The 19505-nt window shown below is 35.9% G+C and overlaps 1 protein-coding gene and 1 long non-coding RNA gene across 3 annotated transcripts in view; one reads left to right on the top strand and one right to left on the bottom strand.

Annotated features, from left to right (window-relative positions):
* Nucleotides 1–11674, top strand: part of LOC140599899 (uncharacterized) — a 49111-nt gene extending 37437 nt beyond the window's left edge. For both annotated transcript variants that reach the window (XR_012002927.1, XR_012002926.1), the window contains 2 exons: nucleotides 3509–3661; nucleotides 11541–11674. This is a non-coding gene — a long non-coding RNA (uncharacterized lncRNA). The remainder of the gene's footprint in view (nucleotides 1–3508; nucleotides 3662–11540) is intronic.
* The window catches only part of ST8SIA1 (ST8 alpha-N-acetyl-neuraminide alpha-2,8-sialyltransferase 1), a 151389-nt gene continuing 133027 nt past the window's right edge, over nucleotides 1144–19505 (bottom strand). The window contains exon 5 of the mRNA XM_025995113.2: nucleotides 1144–9801. Coding sequence (XP_025850898.1) covers nucleotides 9315–9801 — 487 coding nt within the window. The 3' untranslated portion in view covers nucleotides 1144–9314. The remainder of the gene's footprint in view (nucleotides 9802–19505) is intronic.

The raw sequence follows: 19505 nt of genomic DNA, 5'->3' as shown, positions 1-19505 counted from the left end.
AGAAACTAGATGACATCTTAGAATTATACATGTTAAGCATAATCAGATATGGCCTTGACTTCATCCCATGTTCTCCAGATCATTCACAATGAACCCCACAAAATTCAGTTCAATAATCCTATGTCTTTAGTTCTTCATATCATCAAGAATCTGTATATCCAAAATAATAAGTTTTCAAGCAAAACTCTAGTCTGTGACTTGTAATTACCCTCTTTTTAAGTTTAGAGATTCTTGAGTAATTAATGCTTTTGGATTCTTAATATCTGTTTTTGAATGTTCTTGAACTCAGTAATATCTAGATTTCTTTTTTACTTAATGATAGTTGGTAAAAACAAGTTAAATCTGTTTTCCTCATATGGTCTGAGAATAGGTTAGGGTAACCCACATTTATACTAGAAGTCTGTCTTTTTTACCCTTGAATGATTCAGCTAAACACCATGAAGTTTTACCATTAAGTAATGAAATGACCTTCTTAAAATAGCTGTAACCCAAAAGGCTGTTTTGTGAGAGTGAACTCAGAGAATTAATAAGGAGATCCATACAAAGCACCTTGATCAATTTCGGAGGTGAAATGTATGATAAAGGATAGATCAAGGTCACTTTTCCTAATGTCGCTCCTGTTGAGACAGTGCCTGGCATAACTGGGCCACTAGATTGCAAGGGAAATGGGAGTTTGAAGCAATTATCTAAATAACGTAGACAAGAAGGCACACTCGGGCTTGTCAAAGTCATCCATATGAGCAGAAGGGGAATCTAAATATTTTGAATCTTGTTAGGAATTTATTAAAGTATCTCTAGGACACACATACTGATGCCACTGACTCATTACATAAAGGGAAAATTTTATCGCTGGAAAAAAATAGGTTCATGTACATATTTCACATTAAGTAAGCGCTCAATTTTCATTCTACGTCACCCAATAGATAATGCCTTTTACCTGCATAAGGGTAACAACACTGTTCATATAATCTATTCATAGCATTTAGAGTTCTGTATTTCTAAAATAATTTTCTCACCAAGCAGCATGAGGTTTCATCCAGAAGGAAAAAAAATCAGTGTAGCTGATATGGATACAAAACAGAGGAATAGAAAAGGAAATAGAATTACCCATACGCTTCTGGGAAATAAAAAGACTTCACAAGCTATAAAAAAATCATTTTATTCACAGGGTACATTTCCAAATTTTCTCCAAGTAAGGGAGGTAGAGAAATTGAGACTTACTGAACCTTCTCACTACCAGCCATAATTACAATGAACACACTAAAGAAAAAGACATGTTTTTACAGCAAACCTCCTCCTATGACATCGCATTTAGATTTTGTAGAAACCACTCAGCAGAACCAACCAAGATAGATACTGTTTTTTCAAGTCACACTATAAAAAGTGCCAATTAAAGTTTTTTTCTTACCTGCTACCTTTTATATGAAACTTTTAAAAAGAAGAAGAAATGAAGAGCACTGATTTCCCGCATACCTCCTGCCAATGGAATTTAGTCTTATTAGGAAAAAGTAATTTCATCTATACTTCAAAAGTGAGTTCAATTTTATAGTCTAATCTAAAAAATCTTTTCCAGAATTATTGCATCCATGGCCTGGTAGTCAAACCACATTGTACGAGAAAGAATAATTTTTCTATCTTTCTCTTACCTCCAGTCTGCAAATTTGCTGAAAAAGAGCTTGCACACATGCGGAATGATATATAGGGTGCAATAATCCAATTAAAGAGACCAGTGAGAAACGTTTCTCTTTCAAAGCTTTTCAGGCCAACTGTATTGTGGTCACTAGAGTTCTAATAATGTTCTAGACTTTTTAAAAATTACATAAGCTTTTCAATGGAGCTTTCCTTGTCTGTTCTCTCCCCTTCCCTCTAGTGTCTCTGACTCTGATGTACCCCTGTGACCATCGATCACCACAAATGGTGAATCCTGTATATTATGGGAGGGATGTCTATAGTCACTTATGGATAAGAAAGCCCAAAGAATTGGTGCTTAAGAGCAAATGAGAAACAGAAACAAACTGTTTCTTTGCTTCCATGAATGCTAGTGTTTGCTGGAGAAACAAACATTTTTAATCTAATCATTTTTAGTTTTCCTGTAGCTATCACCTAAGGAGCTCTCTATGAGAAGGTTCTACTACTTCAACAAAGGATATTTACATACCATTATCAGATGTCTCCAAGGCCTATATACTATTGTGCATTTATATAAAATAGTCACATTTCACTACATTTATAAGAATTCTTGCTGATGGTAAAGGTACAACTTGGAATACACATGGCTACCTTTAAAGTGACAGGGGGACAGGAAGGAAATACAGAAGGAAGAGGGAGCCAAGCCAGACAAAGTTAAGGCACCCTCTGCCACCCCCACCCTCATCAGCCATTTTTCTCTTTTCAATGGGAATAAATAATGCAAGGGTGTGTGTGTGTGTGTGTGTGTGTGTTGTGTGTGTGTCTATGTCTGTGTATCTGTGTGTGTTTACACTAGAACAGAGGGGAGAAAACACATCTAAATCTTTACAACTGTCACCATGCATAGCATATGGTGGCCATGTTTCAAAGGGTGATGTTCAAAGTGACACCTTCTACTATCGCTGCCTCATCATGACAGGAGAGCTAAATAATAATCTTGTGTATGTGTCAAAGTGGAGATAAAAAGGGGCTATGAGAATGGCAGTGTTTACATATCCTAGCTTTGACACCAAGGAAAGCACGACTCAGAGATGGGCAGGAGCGCCCAAGTAGGTAAACTGGTGCCACTCCTCCATTTTCTTCCCTATGTGTCTCACAATCTGGCTCTCACGCTGCTTCCTCTAGCATCTTTTCATCATGAGCCATAACAACTGCATAACAATATATTTCCTTTAAAATGTTAAAGTTTCCTTAACATTTCCTTAAAATGTTTTGAAAGGTTCTATTCTTGGGACTGCACTCCCAAAGACTAACAGCCTCTGCACTCTGAGCTTAGATTCATACTAAGATCCCTCCCAGGGGTCCTTCACAATTAAAATCCTGATTTTATCTTTCTCTTTTTCTTTTTGGTTAAACCCTTTTTTAATCACAATTTTCCATTTCACTTATGATGCAGAGAAAAACAGACATATCTGACTCCAAATTTTCTCTGCCCTGGATAAACTCTTATCTCTTAGATGTTTATTGGTATCACGCAACACATATGCTTTTAAAATGACAAATAACTCGAGAAAATCTAATTATATAGAAGCAGAAAGAGACATGATCAATAGATTTGAATATTATTCTATAAAAGTCCCAGGCAGCTTTGCATCATTGATTATATCTGACAGCTTTAATAGGAACGCAAAATTAGAAAGGACTTTATCACAATGCAGAGATCAATAAGAACACAGAGGAGGGAGGCAAATAAATGACCATGAACAAAAGATAATTCCTCTCTTGTGCTTTAAAAAAGTTATAGTTGTGGGCTTTGGTTATCACACAAATGTTCACAGATATTATACGTCAATTTATAATGTTATTTATTCCTTGTTAGGGGGAAGAAATCAGAAATGTTGGCATCAGAAAGAAGAAAATCAGAAGGAAACAGAAACATACTTTTTCTTTATTGTGATGATGAGCAGAGGTTGTCTTATGTTTGAATGAGCTTTCCTTTCAAGCACTTGGTTCAATCTCTCACCTCTAGTAGGTATGTAAATAATTCAAGAGACATGCCTAGGCTGTGGATAAAGCCAGCAGAAACCATTTTCTTATGATAGGAAGAAAAAAGTCTACAGCAATTGTAGCTTCATCTAAATCTCTTTCCACTTACAAAATAGGAATCTTACAGTGTTCAACCTAAATATTCTGTCCTCATCTTTCGGAGTCACAAACAAACATTCTAGGCTCCAGGATTCTTTTGGACCAGTCTCCTCAGCTTTCAAAGAGACTATGTAAGAACTATAGAACATAGTTGACTCCTGAACAATGCGGGGATCTAAGGCTCAACCCCGCCATACAGTCAAAAATCTGCATATAACTTTTGACTCCCCCAAAACATAACTACTCCATAACTATTATGCCTATTATTGCCTGGAAGCCTTATCAATAACATAAACAGTTGATTAACACATATTTTGTACAATATACTATATTCTTACAATGAAGTAAGCTAGAGAAAATAAAATGTTATTTATAAAATCATAAGGAAAATACATTTACAGTACTGCACTATATTTATCAAAAAAAAATCTGTGTATAACAGACCTGTGTAGTTCTCACCTGTGTCATTCAAGGGTCAACTATATTTGCTATCTCCCTAGCTTCAAGAATTCAGAAAACTCATCTGAGTGGGAAAAAAGCTCCATTTTTAATCATCACTGACAGGGCCATAATTAGGTCAGGGTGACCAGAATTCAGTCACAGGACATCCAAATTTAGAGAGCACAAATTTAAGGAAAAAAAAATGGTTTAAGGCAGTATAAAATTTTAAGCTTCTCAGCAAATTTCCACACCAACTCTCCAGTCACAAGGCTACTAGCTTGACCCAACTGTCAGGCCATTTTCCCTGGTAGTGGATAGAAATAGATGGTGCTGGAAAGTCAAGGTCAAGCACAGAGACTTATCCTTAGGTACTCTGAGAGTTTGGGAGTACAGTTTTCTCCTCCTTTCCACTTGCCTCCTCCTCTTCCCGGCACCCAGACCCAAATCGCTGGTCATAGTTACCTATAGTTACTACAGACTTTGCTAGAGGTTTGGCCGAAGTTTCAGGTGCCTTGTACTTGTTTACCACTTCCTGACGTGTGCTCATCAAAAAGTCTTAATCTGAGAGTAGACCTCTAGCCTGAGAAGGGGGAAGTAAAAAGCACAACATTACTCTCAGTCCTTATTCCTCCACATATTTGTCCTCAGGTTCTCACAAAAGTCTTTCCAGCCCTTGATCCCTGGCACTCTAGAAACAGAGCAGATATTATTACCTGGTTCTGGTGGGAACGGTTTTGTACAACACATTAAGAATTCCCTAAAGGCGTTGGTGGACTGTGGCGTGTTTTTCCTTGTAAGTCCCTCCTGATAAAGATTTGTCAGTTAAAAATTTAACGAGGCCAATATTTTGAAACATGAAACTCAAAATGATAGACGGCTGATTTTTTTCAAAGAAATAGAAAGCTTCATATAATAAACTAGAAAACTGGAATAGTTGCTGACCAGAAGAAATGTGCTTGATATGTTTTCTATTTGGGAATCATATATACCACTTCTGTAAAGCTTCTGACTAATCTAAGAATATTTTTGTCCAATTTGGACCCCTGGGATTTCTTGCATTAATTTCCATGTAGATTGTGAGGCTGTGCTGTCCATTGCTCCAGGTACAACTTACATATAACCTAAAAAGGTTTGTAGGACATGAGACATTGCAAAACCAAACAGGTATTGTCTGAATATCTACCATTTGGGGTCATTTCTATTATTTTGGAATATTTACTTTGTTAAAACAAAAGTGAACTATATAGGAATAAAATTCCATGGCACTACTTAACTTCATGTATTGATTGTAGTTTAGATGCACAGTGCTGTATAAACTGTTGGTCAGAGGCACCTGGGTAGTTTAGTCCATTAGGTGTCTGCTTTCTGCTCAGGTCATGATCCCAGAGTCCCAGGATCAAACCCAACATCAGGCTCCCTGCTCAGTGGGGAGGCTGCTTCTCCCTTTCTTTCTCCCTCTGCTCCTTCTCTGTCTCTCTCACTCATACTCTCGCTCTCTCAAATAAATTTTAAAAATCTAAAAAGTAAAAGTAAAGAAAATAAACTGTTGGTCAGACTCTACATAAAGCATAGGTATCCATTTTCTTCTTCCATATAAAAATCTTTCATATAAAAAAATCACTTTTCTAGCTTAGAGAATGATTTCATCCTTCACTCATCTTAATTTTACTGAAGTGTAATTAAAATTAAACAGAGGTCACCTTATTCATGATCCTTAGCATCAATGCAATTCTTTTTTTTTTTTTTCAATGCAATTCTTAAATTGGGACTGATAAAAGGTAAAAATCCTATCAGGTATCCATTTTCAGTTTCCTCATATCTTCTACTGCCCCCATGGAGCAGCCTAATTTTTGTCAATAAAAAGCAAATTTAAAAATTAGACCAATGGGACGCCTGGATGGCTCAGAGTATCTGACTTTGGCTCAGGTCATGATCCTGGGGTCCTGGGATTGAGTCTTGCTTCAAGGTCCCTGCGGACTATGTCTCTGCCTCTTTCTCTGTGTCTCTCATAGATAAATAAATAAAACCTTTTAAAAAAAATTAGAGGGTGACATCCTCTCCAGGCAGATGCGTTGAAAGTAATGAAATATTTTCTTACTGACTGTGTCTCCCATAATCTGAGTATCTTCTGAGCTAATGTTAAGGGTCAGTAGTATTAAAACATAATTGACCAAATTCGTCAAAGTATGAGGCCCAATTCCAGATAAACAAAATAAAATAATAGGTGCTTAGATTTCAACTTCCTAATAGTAATAGAGTATTCCAGACTACTCTGCCAGATAATACTGGAAAGATCTTCACTTAGGAACACATATATTTCAGTAAGGATAGATACGCATAACTTTATGCCACAATACATATGTGTACACACACACAAGCACAGTCACACTCCTTGTCTAGATACATCTAACCATGAAAAAGGCAATATGTATGGCATACCTATGAGTTGTTAGTATAAAATAATACCAACTGCAATCTACTCTAAGAACACATTCTCATTTAACTGTAGTCATATTTCAAATGATGTCAGTGTGTATATATATCCTTAAGTGAAGACAGTTTGGAGCAAAGTATTCTTTTGGTCTAATTCAGGGTTTCTCAACCTTGACACTGTTAATATTTTAGACTGGGTAATTCTTTGCTGGGGGTGGGGGAGCTGACCTCTGCACTGTAGGATGTTTAGCAGGATTCCTGGCTTCTGTCCACTAGATGCCAGTAGCACCCTCCAAATCATGACAATCAAAAATGTCTTTACACACTGCTGAAAGTCACCAGATGGGGGAGGGGAAACACCCCAGTTGAGAAGTACTGGTCTAATTGAACATTATCATCTTGGGCCATTTCTGTTCTGCCTTTCAGAAGCCACAAATTCACAGTCTAAAAATTGCATAACTTATTGTATAAATCTATCCCAGAAATCGTAACAAGATGTACAATTTCCAAATAGCAGCTTCAGTGGAACTGTGACGCATGGGCTTTATGGAGCTCTTTACTCACATTTGAACAATTTTATCAGTTAAAGTACTAATTTGTGTGGCATGTGTTTTTCATTAGCCCTTTTATATCTTTGATGACATGTATAGGTAAAAATGTATTCCTTATTAAGGTAATTATTAAATAATAACAATGGCTCTAAAAAGGAAATAGGTTTAAGGTTTCACATCCAGTGAGTATTTAACACAGCTTACTCACAGTAATTCTCATTACATTTTTGCTGGCATATAGGATTAAAATAACAAATCAGTTCTGTACAGAATCAATATTCTCAAATTCTTAACTTTCTAAGGATCAATATAATCTGTTATGTCAAGCAGTCATTTTTTTAACTGATTTCTATGATAACCTCAAAATTTAATCTTACTTAGAAACCATCTATTCTGGTGGTGAAACAGAATTTTCCCAAGGGCTTTGTTTTCTCAATGTCTTTTAAATTAACCCACCAAAACCTGCCACCTGTTTTAATTTATATGGTAAACTAAGTTTCTACCATTAAAAATGAAGTAGAATGTTTAGCATAACTTATCTATATTTTGGTACATTGAAAAGAATAAAAAGAGTGATTTCTAGTGTCTCCTTTTAGATTAAGGCATTCCAAAGCACAAAGACAGTAAGAGGCTCCCTTTACCTTCCTCATACATGTAAACATATTTAACTGCCTATAATCTGTTAGTAGAGTTTGTTTGCAGTTTGTCAAAGCTTATGTAAAAAGTTTTCTAAGTAGCCTTACCTGCTACTACCAAGGGAATCAACATCTATGAATTCACATCCCTTTGCTTGTATGAACCACGCATGTGTGACCATGCTCAATACATGGTTCATTCATGATGTGTGAGATGTTAGGGAGAGTCAGAATGAGTAAAACAATTCTGCTCATTTTGGGTAAGCATTTGGGGGTCATGCTAGTGTGAGCATTATGAGCAGCAACCTGTCAGCTGGCTTGTCTTATATCAAGGTGTAGTGATGTGTAGTACACAATATACATCTGTATGTAGCTCTCCAACAATGGTTACAGATTTTTGCCATCCTAAGTCATGTGGGTTCAACTTTCTTAGCTGCATGGGGATGAGCTTTGTTTAACTGTGTGTATGTGTGAGTGTGCGTACATAAATACACATGTTTTACTTGTGTGCGTGTATCTTGGAGTGAATATACCATAGTAGATAGAAAAGGGATGTGCTTTCCAGTCCTGTTTCCAGACTAAACTTTACATCATTGTGCTTTATCTCTGATAATTAAATTAAGAAGACAATTATGCCAATTTGCAAATAAATAACGCACTCACATTTGCAGTCTTTCTGCACTAAAATAACATAATAATATGAACAGGCTTAAATAATGCAGACCTAAAATTGAGTTTATGCCCTCAATTCTGAGAAGGAGGGAAAGTGGCTCATGTTAATCAGACTATGAATCAACACAGTCTAAATTCAACAATGCTTCGCATCCTCTAAGTAGACTTGACAAAAGGGGAGGAAGCAATTCTTATTCAACATTTTTTAAATGGAGGGAAACTAGAGTTAACATAGACTTGGTTCAACAAATCACAAGAACTAGCTGTAGTGTTTTGTTATCTTTATTACTCAGTAAGGAATTTTCTTTTTATCTACCTCATCACCCACTCACTGCCCCTAAATAGGGCAAAAATAAATAATAATTTTTTAAAAACCTATGGTTCTAAGATACAAGATAGGTTTTTCTCTAAAGCCAGATTGTGTTGATAATCCATAACACTTTGTCCAGCATTTCCTTTATTCTACCTTGATTAATTCTTCAGCTTCAACAACTGGAGTTCTGTCTTGCGAACTGCGTCTTCTAGCTTTGAACCATGTAAACGTGCTTTACCAACAGCATTTCACCAGCATGTTACTAGTTGCAAATCCACAATGTGCTACAAAATATTTCACAGGATGTTTCATTTCTTATTTGTCCTCCAAGCCAACATCCAAAGTGGAGTTTCTCTTGGTTTTTCGTAGTTGTTTTATTTTGTTTTTCCATGTGGCCCATGTGTATCCATGAAATGACTTGACCATTCCTTTTGGAGTCATGTAGAAAACCTAACAAAAATACCCTGGGCTCAGTTCTTTCTTTTTCCATGGTCCCTAGGAAGTGGGCTGAAGTGAAGTGTCTTCACATGGGTCTAGCTGCATCCTCAGTGCACCGATTTTATGAAGATACCAGAGCTGGAGAAATTCCTCTGGCATGGCATGGAAGCCAGAAAAGGGCAAGACGTTATCATAGTAGTGGTGGCTGATGGGCTGCTCATGCATATTCACAGAGAAGGGCCAGAACCCATAAATAGCTACCTCTTCACAGAGGCCCAGAGCTGCACTCACCAGAAAGAGTCCTGTGGACAAGCGCTTAGCATGGATTCCCCTACTTTTCCAGAACTTTCCAATGCTACGCAGAAAATTGGGGTTGGCGAAGAGCACTGTTTGATTGGCACCAACATCTGAGAGTGTATAATAAACCCGGAGAGATGGCTCTGTTCCTGTCTTCATAGAAAAGGCAGGCATGTAGATATAACTGTGGTTATAGATTTTCATGTTGTCCACAAATGTCTTTCTGGACCACAGTAGATTCTGAAACCTATTAAAGAAAAAGAAGAGGCTCAATTAAACCTTGAGAAAAGGAACTCCTCCAACCACTTTATTGTTCTTCTGATGGTCCTGATACTTCACATTATCGGGGGGGGGGGGGGGAGCATGAAAAATGCTTCACTTATATTTAAAATCTTCTTTGAACTTACCAATTATTTCTCATCAAGGAGCTTGGCTTTCCCTAACCCCAACAATCTTAAATTCAGGTTAAGATTCCTTAATGGAACTCCTTCTAAACTAAAATGTGCTGTACATTTTGTTCTCCCAGAATAATTTGCCTGGAATGTAAAAATGGTTTAATACTTATGAATTCACAAAGGTTGTTGAATAAGAATTTTTTTAATTTAAGAATTTTTTAATTTATTCATTTGAGAGAGAGAGAGAGTGAGCGAGAGCCCAAGAATGGGGAGGGACTGAGGGAAAGGGAAAAGCAGACTCCCTGCTGAGCAGGGAGCCCCGATGTGGGGCTCAATCCCAGGACCCTGGGATCATGACCTGAGTTGGAGGCAGACACTTAACTGACCAAATGACCCAGGCACCCCACTGGATAAGATTTTGATAAAAACTATTTGTGCAGGGATGCCTGGGTGGCTCAGCGGGTTGAGCATCTGCCTTTGGCTCAGGACATGATCCCAGATTCCTGGGATTCCACAGGCTTCTTGCATGGAGCCTGCTTCTCCCTCTGCCTGTCTCTGCCCCTCTCTCAATGTGTCTCTCATGAATAAACAAATAAAATCTTTTTAAAAAAACTATTTGTGCAGTAATATAAGCACAGGACTGGTTTCTTCACCTGCAAATCAAAGGAACCACCTGAAAGATACTTCTTCCCATTGAAATTCTATGATCCTAGAAGTATTCAGATTAACTGATACTATAACTACAATATTACATGGAAAAAGAAATACTTGTTACTATTATAAAATGATGCCGACAGAGTTGTCTACACTGCTTGCTCCAAAGAACTCTACTTTCCTATGTTCTTTCAGTTTGGATTCCATAAAAAAGAGGATCTCTGGTTCAAGTGTATTCAACTAAAATTGGTGGCATACATCCAATGTGTCAGACACCGGGCAATTTAACATTTAATGACCCCATTTTGTTCTTAAGAAATTCAGGTCCAATTGTGAAAACAAAAAGATAAATGAGGACAACGTAATGCTCTAAATGTAGCAGTTGATATTTGTATAAAGTACTGTGCAATCCAGAGGAAAAAACAATTAATCCTGCCTTAGAGTAGTAGACCCTGAGAGCTTCAGAGAAGGGATGACATTTAAGTACATCTCCTGTGGGGAGGCAACAGGAAGCAGAGCAACTAAACTAGAAGAAAACACTTTAGTCACAGGCAACGGTGCATAGCATACAGACACAAGCATGATGGTTGTTTCCCTGGGACATGGGAGGCAGGAATGGTGGGAGGCAGTGGTTGAAGATAAGACACATTGCAAAAAAACTCATGCATCTCTAATTTGTTTGTGGACTTCAGTCTGTGGTGATGGGGAAACTTTACAGCCATGAGTACTCACAGCACTTACCATTTGTATCACAAATATTTCATCGTTTGTTTAGTTGTCAGTCTGTGTCAAAAAAGGTTCACTGATGATCTGGGGAAGGAAGAGGCTGGTAGCCTGGAGACCAGTTAGGAGGTTGCTGATACAGATTGTGTATAAAAAGAGAAAAAAGACAATGACCTACACTACGTTCTTATAACTTTTGTTTTCTTTCACACAGGGGCAGTCACCTGTCTTGGGTTATATGCAGGTAGAGCAGAAGCATCTAATGGAATGGAGCCACAACCAGCAGAGGGAAGTCTGGCCTGACATGTTGGCAGAGTTCATCATAAATATGTGAAACTAAAATTCTGAAAAAACAAATCCACAGGATTTTATGTAGCAATCAGTGCCATTAACTCTGCCTGCCAAGAAAGGGGTGTTCTTTAAGCCCCAAAGAAGGAAAATTGCTCAAGTTTTCTTCATGTCCTTGATTCAGCAGCCTGCTTTAGCAATTTTCTCTGGGCCCTGACAAATTAAAAAAGTGGTAACAGAGTTTGTAAGTGGAAACACTTTATCCTAAAAGAAGCCATGGAAGCACATTTAACCATACTCTGGGGCTGAACCAGCCTCACCAACACAAATTCCTACCTCTCAACTCCACTAGCCTGTGCTTAATAGTTCAATTCTCTCTGTTGCCCACCCACATCTTTCACTGTCTTTCTAAAACATGAATGCTTTCCCAATCATGTAACCATATCCTGCAGATAACCTTTTACTTCTTTTGAACCATGGTTCTCAAACTTTAGATAGAATATCCTGATAGTACAGCTTCCTGGGTTCCAATGAGAGTTATCCAGGGTGCTGAATTTATATGCAGCACTCCCTGGTGATTCTGGTGCAGATGTCCTGTGGATAGACTTATTTAGAAGGTCAAAGCCATCCATGAAAGTTGTGTGGCTCTCTGCCATCTATTCCTCAACATCTCTTTCTTTCTCTTTCTTTACATCTTCTAATTTTATCCTTGCTGCCATTCTATCAGGAAGAAGTGCTCCCTCTTCCCCTCTGTGTTTTGGAACAAACCATTTCATATTTTCTTAAAAACTCATGTTCTAAAGTGGATCTCCCTTCTTTAAAGCATTTAACCTCCCCATCTCTCCTGAATTATTCCCTTTTGTCTTCTAAGCACAGTTAGGACTTAGTATGAGGCAATTCTTCATATGCCCATATCGTTTCCCAGGCTACATTCTAATTTTTTCATTGCACTATCAATGTTCTAGAGCAATTAGTCTACTTCTATCTGTTATCTTTCTTGCTTCCATTTCCTCCTTATTGCTGTGCAGAATGGCTCCTTTTCCATAGAGCTCTGCTGGTTAACGGAACTAATCCTTATTTTTGTAGTGGACCACATACTAATGAGAATTACAGAGAAAGCTTCAGCAAAATCAGGGAAATTGATTTTATGTTCCCTGTCTTAAAGCTGGCTAATTATTCTTGAAGAGGGTAATCTTTCTTCTGTGAGTTTCATCTTTGAAAAGGAACACCACATCTTGAATTTACTATATAGCCTTAGGTTTTTGATACTGTTAAAGAACCAGCCTATATATAACATTTTATTATTTTTACCTACCCCATTTTTCAACAAGCAACATATTTAGAACTCAATTCAACTCAATACTTATTTATGGAACACATAATATATTTAATGTGACCCTGATAAAGAGGACTTAATAGAGGTGTTTTGAATTTTACTAAACTATTACAAAATTCAATTAGAATTATAAAACAGTAGTAGTGCTCCAACTCAACTCTCCAGCCTCATTCTCAATACTCTCTACACTCTCACTCTATGCTACAGCCATTCTTGTTTGTGCATCTATCCTCATCTTTGTGCATTGGTAGTTTCCTTTTGGCTTATCCACTCATTGCCCTGGTGAAGTTCTGCTTAAACATTGAGATTTAAGCTTCTCCTTCTAAAGCATATTCCTTCTTTTCAACTTAAGCTTTCAAAGGAGTTTTCTTGGAACTTCTCAGTATGAACTGACTCTACCCTACAAGACTGTGTACTCCTTGAAGACAAGAGACAAGTTTTATTTATCCTTTAATTTTTACAAACTTAGCTCAGAACAGTTGTATACTATATAAAAGGAAAAGTATTAAATTGAAAAAAGAAGAAAATGAAGTGAGATCAGCCAATGAATTACTAAAAATAAAAATGATTAATATATAATGAATATGGGCATGAAACAAATAAATATATGAACAAAAATAACAGAAAGCACAGAAATATAGCATACTTTACAAATCAATTTCATACATGACAATAAAGAGAAAATCACTGATATTTGATACAGTTACTATCAAGCCAACTATTTAACAATTTGAAAATTTGAGGGGGAATAGACTCATATTTGACAAGAAAATCTCAAAATAATTTCAAGATAAGTAAGAATATTTAAAGCCTATATTACAAGAAAAACTAAAGAAAACAATTGTAAATGTATCAGCTACTTGCAAATAATCTATAAAGGAAAATGTTGGCAAAATTGATTACACCAAGATACCAAATTACCGTGAAAATAAGATAACTAAATAAAAAGGGAATGACTCTGAAAAGCATTTTCCACAAATATAAAAATTAAAAAAGCTCACTATTGATCACCTTATAGAGTCTAAATATATTGATATGAAAATAGACAAAACACAGACAAATAATCTACAAGGAATTATAATAAAAACTGTTAAATGTTCAGAATGTCCTTCAGAATGCCAATTAAGATGCACACTGAAAAAAATAAAGGTAAGGGTCCAGTTCTCCCCTGATTTCCAGAAGTGAAAGAAAAAATATTTTTAAAGATCTATATATACCCTGAAAAAAGGGAAACTCTCAATGAATCCCCAAAGCTAAGTTACCTCTGAAAAACAGAATGCTTACAGAAAGCCAGAACATAAGCTAATTTGCTGAGCATTGCTATAAATGTAGCAGTGCCCCATGCCTAGAGGCAGAAGATACTAAGGAATGGAGTGTCTTCCAACAATCAATAAGGTAATTGTTTACAGTATGGGACAGGAGAGACATTTAAGTGGATTGAACCCTAAAATCATGCACCAATTATCACTGTGGGTACCAGGGAGAGAATATCAGCCTCTATGGAGAAACAGTGACTGTGTGCCCAGAGCTGGCCCAGGCAAGGGGAAACTGAGGATTCTTTTCAACTTGTACAATTGGCAGCCAAGCTTATAGTTCCCAAGTAGAATACTGACACTGGCCCAAGATAAGACACTCTGTAGATAACAACATTTGAGAGTCACCCAAAAGAAAGCCACCTTGCTACCTTCTCATCAAGAGTAAAGCCTACCTGTGACAGATCTAGTATGTACAGAGCTTCCAGTTGCTGAACAAGAACAGACACCCAAGGTCAGAAAATACTGAAGGAAAATCGCCACCATGAGAGTCAGAGAACAAAATGGAAGAACTCAGAAGAAATCAATATTATTCAAGAGGCAGAAGAAGACCTTGAAATACATAATTAGTTTGTTTAGAAATGTTAATAGCTTACTGTATGCATTAAGGAAGACTAGGATGCTATAAAAAGCAAAAGAACACTTAGGTAATAAAAAACAGCTATTGGCAATTTAAAAAGATAATTGATGGGTTCTGGAAAGGAAATCTCTAGGAAAATAGCTACAAAATAGGCCTAGAAACCTATCAACTGGATTCTAGTTAAAGGAAAAAGACACTTCCTGGAGAGATGCCTCAACAACAATAAAAACTGCCTCTGATAGACTCATCTGATAGATGTTAACAGTAATGAAAGAAGATTTGCAGCTCAGATGAGAGTCTGGAGATGATTTAGTGACATTGCATGGAAAGCCTTTATTTATTTGCTCTGGGGGGAAATTAACAGGAAAAAAATTAAAAGTTGAACAAGATATCAAATACTACATAAAATTGACTTTTTCTCAGATGTGAACAGTAATTATGTAGACACTAAGGTAAGTAATGACTTAATTTAATTGTGATATATCTCAATTGAGAAGTTAGGAAAGTATGTGTATAGAGGAGTGCTGTGAGTCTCACTTTAACAGATAAAAACCTTTATTTTTCTGCAAGAAATCAAGAGATAAACTGAAAAGTTTAATATTGTAATTAAGCACGCTGCTTTAAAATGCAACAAGAGAAAAATCAACTAGAGAATTTCAACATCTTGGAACATTACTTGGGGGAATGTGAGACAAGAATTTGCTTCTTGCCATACTATCTGATTTTTAAAATTATGTACATGTATAATTTTGGTAAAAAATGGAAATTGAATTTTTTAATCATAAAAAAGATAAAGCAATTTATATTGATAACATGAATAATACTGCTGAAGGAATATAGTAGTCCAGAAACTTTATCCACCTAACAAGAGTTTCAAAGTGTATATAGCAAAAACTGATTAAAATTTAGATATTCACAAATCCATTATCGTAGAAACTTCAATTAAAAATGTTTATTATTTTTAACCACAAATTAACAATTTCTAACAAGGACTACACATCACAAAAGAAAATATATTATATATATATATATATATATATATATATATATATATATATGTTAAAACAATTATCATCTTGTATGTTGTAACATCTGATCTAAAATGAAGAGCCAGCAACAGAAAGATTCACATACTGTACTGAAGAAAAACTTTAAAAACATATTTCAAGTATGTTTTTAAGGGAGAATCTGTCAATATTTGCATATGATATAATTAGCTATCTAGAATATATATAAGAGAACCAACTGGAAAATGATTTACTAGAACTAATAAAGACTTAGAAAAGCATGGTTTTTAAAATCCATAGCTAAGCCAGGTATAGAAGAGAACTTCCTCAACTTGATAAAGAATAGCTACAAAAAATCTACACCTAGCATCATAATTTATGGTGAGAAATGTGACTTTCCCATTATTATTGGTAATATGTTACGGAGGTTAACTCCCACAACTGTTCGACATTATACTAGAAGTCATTGCTAATACAACTAGACAAGAAAATGAAATAAAGATATGCAGATTGGAAAGGAATATATAACACATATATACAGACACAGTCATCTTCACACAATCATCATGTAGAAAATTTGAAAGAATTTTAAACTGGAACTAGTAAGTTACAGCAAGGCTGGAGGATACAAAATTAATATACCAAGTCGATTGCTTTCCTAAATATAAGCAATAAACAAGTAAAATTTGAAATAAAAATAAAAAATACAGTGTAATTTATATTAGCACTACCCAAATATGAAATACTTTTGTATAAATCTAACAAAACATGGGATCCCTGTGTGGCGCAGCGGTTTAGAGCCTGCCTTTGGCCCAGGGCGCGATCCTGGAGACCCGGGATTGAATCCCACGTCGGGCTCCCGGTGCATGGAGCCTGCTTCTCCCTCTGCCTGTGTCTCTGCCTCTCTCTCTCTCTCTCTCTCTCTCTCTCTCTCTCTGTGTGACTATCATAAATAAATAAAAATTAAAAAAATAAATCTAACAAAACATGTACAAGACCTATGTGAGGAACACTAGGAAATTCTGATGAACAAAATTAAGGAACTAAATAAATGAGATATTACATGAGAAATACTACAGGTTCATGGATAGAAAGGCTCAATATTGTCAAGATGTTAGTTCTTCCCAATATGATCTGTAGATACAATGCAACCCCAATCAAAATAGCAGCAGGTTATTTTGTGTATGTCAACAAAGTAATTCTAAAATTTACATGGAGAAGCAAAAGATGTAGAATAGCCAATGTAATATCGAAGGAAAAGAACAAACTTGGAGGACTGGCACTACGCAATGTCAAGATTTACTATAAAGCTACAGTAATCAAGATAATGTGTTATTGGCAAAAGAATAGACAGTTCAGTGGAACAGAACAGGAAATTCAGAAATAGACCCACATAAATACAGTCAACTGATCTTTGACAAAGGAGCAAAAGCAATACAATGAAACAAAGATGGTTTTCAACAAATGGGTACTAAAACAAATGGATTTCCACATGGAAAAAGTTGAATCTAGACAAAGACTTGATAGTCTTCACAAAAATTAACTCAAAATGGATCATAAATGTAAAATGCAAAATTACAAAACTGTAAGATAAATAATGAGAAAACCTAGGTGACCTTGGCTACAGCAATAACAGTTTAGGTACCAAATCAAAGGCATGCTCCATGAAAGCTATAATCAATAAACTGGAATTCATTAAAACTAAAAATATCTCAAGGTACCTGGGTGGCTCAGTGGTTGAGCAGCTGCCTCTCATGTCATGATCTTGAGGTCCTGGAATTGAGTCCTGCCTGCATCAGGCCCCCTGCAGGGAATTTGCTTCTCCCTCTTGCTTATGCTTCTGCCTCTCTCCCTCTCTCTCTCTCTCTCTCTCTCTCTCTCTCTCTCTCTGTGTCTCTCATGAATAAATAAATAAAACCTTAAAAAAATTAAAAACATCTCTGTGAAAGACAGTGTCAAGAGAATGAGAAGACAAACTGCATCATGGGAGAAATATGTGCCCAAAAGACACAGCTGTTAAAGAACTATTATCCAAACTATGCAAAGAACTCTTTAAATTCAACAATAAGAAAACAACTCAAGTAAAAAATGGGCCAAAGACTTCAACAGACACCTCACCAGATGGCAAATAAGCATATGAAAAGATGCTTCACATTGTATATCATCAGGGAAATGCAAATTAAAATAGCAATGAGGTACCATTACTAGACATCTATGAGAATGGCCAGAATCCAGAACCCTACCAACACTGAATGCCTATAAGTATGGGGAGCAATTGAAATTCTCATTCATTGCTGGTGGGAATGCAAAATGGGCACAGCCACTATGGAAGACAGTTTAGTGGTGTATTACAAAATCAAACACTCTTATGTGATCCAGCAATCATGCTCCTTTGTATTTTCTCAAAGGCACTGAAAACTTAGGTCCACACAGAAACCTGCATAAGCATGTTTATAGCAGCTTTATTCATAACTGCAAAAACTTGGAAGCAATCAAGATGAATTGCTAAGGTGAACGGATAAAGAAACTGTATTATATCCATATAATAGAATATTATTCAGCACTAAAAAGAAATGACTTATGAATTAAGTACATATCACTGAGTGGAAGAAGCAAGGATGGTTCAACATCTGCAAGTCAATCAATGTGCTATACCACATTAACAAAATGAAGAATAAAAACCATATGATTCTCAATAGATGCAGAAAAGGCAGTTGACAAAATTCAGCATTCATTTATAATAAAATCTCTCAACAAAACAGGTATAGAGGAAACATACTTCAACATAATAAAGGCCATATATGAGAAGTCCACAACTGGTATCATTCTCAATCATCTGATAATCCTGATATCTAAGATAAGGAACAAGACAGAATGCCAAATCTTACATCTTATTCAACTTAGTATTGGAAGTCCTGGGCAAAGTAATTAGGTAAGAAAAAGAAATTAAAGGTATCAAAATTGGAAAGAAAGACAAAAATCTATCACTATTTGCAGGTGACATTATATTATATAAGCCCTAAAGACTCCATCAAATAACTGATATTTGACTCCATCAAATAAATAAATTCAGTAAAGTTACAGGATATAAAATCCATATACAAAAATCTGTTACATTGCTTTACACTAAAAATAAACTATCAGAAAAATATTAAAAACAATCCTATTTACAACTGCATCAAAAGAAAAAAATATCTAGGAATAAATTTAATCAAAAAGGTGAAAGACCTTTTGAAAGGTCTACATCTATTGAAAATTACATGACATTTATGAAAGAAACTGAAGAAGGTACAAATAACTGGAAAAATATTCTATGCTCATGGATTGAAAGAATTAATGTTAAAATGTTCATACTACCTAAAACAATATACAGATTCAATGCAACCCTGTCAAAATCCAATGGTATTTTTCACAGGAATAGAACATGTAATCTTAAAATTTGTACAGAAGCATCAAAGATCCCAAATAGCCAAGGCAATCTTAAGAAAGAAGAACAAGGCTGGATGCATCATGCTCTAATTTCAAAGAAAGGCTACAGTAATTAAAACAGTATAGTACTGGCATAAAAACATAAACAAAGACAATGAAACAGAATAAAGAGTGCAAAAATAAGCCCATGCCTATCCATTCACCTTATAGGCCCACAAGAAGGTCA

Source organism: Vulpes vulpes, chromosome 8 (genome assembly GCF_048418805.1).
Source record: "Vulpes vulpes isolate BD-2025 chromosome 8, VulVul3, whole genome shotgun sequence".
Classification (NCBI taxonomy): Eukaryota; Metazoa; Chordata; class Mammalia; order Carnivora; family Canidae; genus Vulpes; species Vulpes vulpes.
This window is presented reverse-complemented; position numbering and strand designations above follow the sequence as displayed.